Source organism: Lachnellula hyalina (assembly GCF_007821495.1).
Source record: "Lachnellula hyalina strain CBS 185.66 chromosome Unknown contig00299, whole genome shotgun sequence".
NCBI lineage: Eukaryota > Fungi > Ascomycota > Leotiomycetes > Helotiales > Lachnaceae > Lachnellula > Lachnellula hyalina.
The window spans coordinates 12,815-18,257 of NW_022157413.1; the positions used below are offsets into that span (position 1 = coordinate 12,815).

The 5,443-nt window shown below is 49.6% G+C and overlaps 1 protein-coding gene across 1 annotated transcript; it reads left to right on the plus strand.

Moving 5' to 3' along the window:
* Positions 1 to 1,117: 1,117 nt before the first annotated feature.
* On the plus strand, positions 1,118 to 3,036 carry atB_2 (Efflux pump; the record flags this gene model as incomplete). Its single annotated transcript, XM_031154089.1, has 2 exons — positions 1,118 to 1,859; positions 2,102 to 3,036. The coding sequence occupies 2 exons, from the start codon at positions 1,118 to 1,120 to the stop codon at positions 3,034 to 3,036; spliced, it is 1,677 nt and encodes a 558-aa protein (XP_031001053.1).
* Positions 3,037 to 5,443: the final 2,407 nt, after the last annotated feature.

Genomic DNA, 5,443 nt, shown 5'->3' on the forward strand with positions numbered 1-5,443 from the left:
GTGTGGGTGTAGGTGGTGTCATTTGGTCTGCAGGAACACTCATCGTAGGGGTACTGTATACAGTACTGTAAGGAGATGGATGTATCTTGCAATATATTATCAATCACAACTTGCAACCCAGATGCATCTCCGTCACTTTGTGGAATGACAGCCTTGTCTGAGATTGTTACTATAGGGGTGTATAGAGAAGGAAAAGTAGAAGAGAATGCGGGTATGTGACATCCAAACAGTAACATGTACAAGTTGAGAGCGAATTGCACTGCTGGGTGGTTGAGGCTTTGGCAGAAGGATCTGGCCTTGAAGTTTACTGCTACTGTAGATGTCTCCTTCTTTACTCAAGTACCTGTAGCCCTATATTATCTTAATCAACAAAGCTCTTTCAGATGATGTGTCGAAGCTCTACTATTGACAAAGAATATACACAATTCCCCGCATTGCAACCTGCCTTTCAACCCAACCTACCCCACCCCCACCTTTACTTAAACATGCCCTTAGATCACGTGGGTTTACTACCCATCCTTTTACAATTACATCCCTCCCCCTTACCGATCTATCTCCGTCATCTATCTCCCAAGAGGATTCAGCCGCCTTACCACGACGGGGAATTACGTTGTTCCGCACAACGTGACACGCAGATCACATAGCGAATGACTAGCACTAGCTTTGCCCACCCCCTCCATCTCGGATGCGGGCATAAAACTGGAAATAAACAAATTAGGGAAGCTGTTCGGGGTTAAATCCACACTTCTCGCGGTGGCAGGCCAATGAACAGTAGCATCTCCGATCTGCTAAGCTTGTCCGGGCCAAGTCTCTGAGGCTAACTCCCGGGAACAACTCACTCACAAGGGAATGAATGTCATGCATGCAGAGAAAGTACAGTACGTATGCCACGGATGCCATGGAGATAGGTAGGGTAGGATAGGCTCAGACAGTTTACTACCTAGGTACCTAACCTAAGTCCTTTCTCCATTTTTGACTTTAAATTCGTTGTCTGTCTGTCTGTCTTTCGTTTGCGTGGCATTTGCAGTCTCTTTCTATCCGTTTGTCTGTTACTCTTCCTCATATCCTTGCCTATTACTTATCTTCTCTTCTCTTCAACAAGCCAGCAAGCTACCTTATGGCGGCCCCAGAAATCCACCTCTTTCCAGCCAAAAGGGACTGTGATGACTTAACCCAGGCCAAGGGCAACAACACCTCTAACCTTTCCATTGATTCAGAAGGAATAGTCGTCAATGGAGAATCGCCGATTGTGTATCATTACATGACTTTCGAAACCCCGCTTCCCACACCGTCATGCTTGGTATCTACAATACCCTCCGCCCCGCCAGCACCACCCCAACCAGACCTCAAGAAATACACCTCTCCCTTCCATTGGCCCGAGAGCCGCAAGAGCTTCATAGTATGGCTCAGTTGTATAGCCACGCTCTTCACAGCTTATTCCGCAGGCGCCTACTCCCCCGCCGCACAACGCATGTCGGCCGAATGGCACGTTAGCGAAGTCGCCATATTAGTAGGCACCACTACATTCTGCTTTGGCTTTGCCATAGCTCCAATGCTCCTGGCACCCTTCTCGGAAATCAACGGACGGTATCCCGTGTTTGCGGGCGCCGGGATACTGTTTTTTGTCTGCCAGATTTGCTGTGCCGTTACACGTTCCTATCCTGGGATGCTGGTTGCCAGGTTTTTTGTTGGATGTGGAAGCTCTGTCTTCTCGACTATGGTTGGGGGTGTTGTTAGTGATCTCTATCATGCGGAGAATCGAAATACGCCTATGGCTCTGTTTTCTGGCGGAGTCTTGTTTGGGACTGGCTTGGGGCCATTGGTTAGCGGGTTCATTGTCCACAACACTTCTTGGAGATGTGAGTACTTTGAACTTGAGAATTTTAAGGAATAGTCTTAGAATCCTACTCTAAGAATGTCTCAGTGCTTTCATGTCATTTCCAAATTCTCTATTAAAGCACCGCTAATTCTCAATAGGGGACTTCTGGGTGCAGTTCGTCAATTTTTTTCATTCCCCTTGACATATGTCACGGAACTTTTCCTCCCTCTTTTTAAAATATTACTATGCTAACTGAGTCGTTATACAGGGTAATCATCACAGGCTTAGTTGTCGGCTCCGTAATCATACTCTTTCGCGAGACGCGAGGCTCAATCCTGCTCTCCCGCAAAGCACGATGTCTCAACACCTGGTACGAGCAACGCGAAGCCCTGGGCTACATCGGCTTCGATATGCCCACCGCGTCAGAGAAAACGCAGAGCCAACGCATAAGATGGAAAGTGAAAACTGACGAGGAGCGCGAATCCATCACGAAAATGATCACCATCTCCGTCTACCGTCCTTTCCACTTACTAGTCACCGAACCAGTGGTCTTCTTCTTCTCGCTGTGGGTAGCGTTCTCGTGGGCGGTGCTGTATTTGACATTCGGTGCTGTACCCTTGGTGTTCGCACGCTCGCACGGCTTCACTTTGCAAGAATCCAACGCCGTGTTTGGAGCTATGTGCACAGCAGCAGTCATCTCGACAATCCTATCCATATACCAAGACCGCATCCTCGGTCACTACCTCGCCGCTTCCGGCAAAAACATCCAGAATCCAGGACGCATACGAAGGAGTATCGATCTCTCTTGTCCAGAAGGAAGACTGTATTTCGCTTGTATCGAGTCTGTGCTCCTCCCCATTGGCCTCTTCTGGTTCGGATGGACGCAGTTCCATTCCATTCCTTGGATTGTCCCCGCGCTGGCTGTCGGCTGTGCGACTATGGGCATTTATTCCATCTACCTAGCCACCTTCAACTACCTCGCCGATACCTACCATCGATACGCAAGTTCTGCTCTCGCCGCCCAATCCTTCTGCCGCAACATCCTCGGGGGTATTTTCCCCCTCGTCACCGTAGCCATGTTCAACAACCTCACATTCCAAGGCGCAGCCAGTCTACTCGGCGGACTAGGAGCGCTGTTGACCATCGTCCCATGGGTATTGGTATTCTACGGCCCAAAGATTCGCGCGCGGTCGAGGTTTGCCGCAGAGATTTTGTAGCAGACCCAATTGAAGAGAATTTACATGTCCCATTGTCACCCAGGAATTATTCATGAATTTTTAATTTTTTTTATTAATTTTGCGCATTAGGCTTATCCTACCGTACGCCTTGCCTGTATTCAACAGTGTGCCACTATGCGTGGATGATTCCAAAAACAAACACCGAAAACAAATCCCTTTTATCAATGGGGCCACATCCTATCAATACAGGGCCTCCCTCATCTATAATGTTCCACTATGCGTGGACAACTGCAAAAACAAACGCCGAAAACAAATCCCTTTTATGAGTGGGGCCACATCTTATGAATACAATGCCCTCCCTCATCCATAATGTTCCACTCCAAGTGGATGATGCAAAAAGCACCGCCAGCTAATGTCAATGTTCCACTCCAAGTGGATGATGCAAAAAGCGCCGCCAAGCAATGATAATGTTCCGCTCCTTGTGGATGAATCAAAAAGCGCCGCTAAGCAATGATAATATTCCGCTCCTTGTGGATGATTCAAAAACGCCGTTAACCAATTCTCACTGCATGCCTTGTTCTCACTGCATGCCTTCTAGGACGTCGTAGAGACCATAAAGCTGGTCACCCTTGAACTCAAGCTGCTGCAAGAGTGACTCGAGTTTCTTGCCAATGCGTCTTCGTTCCCTCTTTGCCATGGAGGCATCGAGATTCTGGTATTGTGTTTGAACCTCGGATTGTTTCATTTTCAGATGAGCAATTTCGTCCTCCAAGCCTTTGATGACAGTTGTAAGAGCGAGACCAGGTTCGACGGATGGGCGGATGGTAGGTTCGTCTTCGTAGGGGGTTGCAACGGGCATGCGCTTTGAGACCGGAACAGGATTGGCCGAGCGGATGGGTGCTCCTCCAGTGGTCTTGTCTCCGAATGAAGTGACCCGAGTGCACAACAAGCAGTCTTTGGCATTGTGCTCAGAGCAGAGGCTGTCCAAGACGTGACGGGCGGAGGCGGAGAGAACTGGATGCTTCTGATGCTGTTCTTCTGTGAACGAGTGGGCTGATTGCTTTCGGTGTTGATATTGATTCTGGGTGTCTCGAGTTGAGACATTCTCGCGAGTACGGACTGAAGGGGCAAGAGGCTCTTGGTGCTGATGTTGGCTCTGGACGCTTCTGGGTGCCGAAACCTTCTCGTGGAGGGGGCCCGATGCTGCGGCCGAGGCGGCCGATTTCTTTCGGTACTGATGTTTGATTTGGATATCTTTAGATGGTGAAAAAACCTCACGGGCAAGGGTCGAGCCGGCGACCGAAGCGGTTGACTTCTTTCGGTACTGATGTTCGATTTGGACATCTTTAGATGGTGAAGAAACCTCACGGGCAAGGGTTGAGCCTACGACCGAAGGAGCCCGATGATTTCGATGCTGGTGTTGATTCTGAATGTCTCTGGATGGGGAGGCATTTCCGTGGATTGGGGCCGAAGCGACAGCAGGAACCTCCTTCGGGACGGAAGGGTGATTGCGAATGACGTTAACCGCTGAAGCATGCTCTAGCTGCTCTCGAATATCAGTGATAGCATGCTCGAGCCCCTGGTTCTGCTGTTCTAGACCGGCATTTTGCTCATGAACATCAGTGATGGCATGCTCGAGTTTTTGGTTGTTTTCCTCGAGAGCGGAATTTTGCTCATAAACATCAGTGATGGCATGCTCAAGTTTTTGGTTATGTTCCTCGAGACCGGAATTTTGCTCTTGAATATCAGTGATGGCATGCTCGAGTCCCTGGTTCTGTTCTTTGAGACCGGCATTCTGCTCTTTCAGGGCACGATTTTCAAGCTCGAGAGTTTTGGTGTGATGTTCTAACCTGATGTGAGACCTGTGCAAGGTGTCAATGGACTGCTTGAGGGCACTGTCACTGGCGGCCAGTCGATCGTGGGATTCTCTGAGTTCGTCGAAGAGAGTTTTCAACTCTTCATTCTCAGTTTCGCCTCTTATGACTCTACTCTTCAACAACTCAATCGCCAAATATATCTTCTCCTCATCGTCTGGGATGATGATCGCATGGACTGGGCCAAACGAAACCGCTTGAACAAGTTCTCTGGAACCTCGACGGGCGAGAGCGTGTCCACCCTTGGTGATGACGGGAACTCCATTGTCGAGAATGGCCGAGTCAGAGTTTGAGGCTGCGGCAGGAAGGACGAATGAAGCCTGGGTGGGGTTGTAGGTAGTTGAGATAGTGGGGTTCTGGTGGTATGAAGGCCGAGTAGTCTCAGGCGTGGTAGAGGTTGGTAGGTTGAGATAAGGCTGGGCGGGTTTCTGCGCGGCAGAAGCTGCGGATTCCTGGTGGAAGATAGGTTGAGCAGGTCTTGCAATGGCAGAGGCTGCGGGTTTCTGCGCGGCAGAAGCTGCAGGCTCCTGGTGAGAGGAAGGCTGAGCAGGTCTTGCAATAGTAGAGGCAGC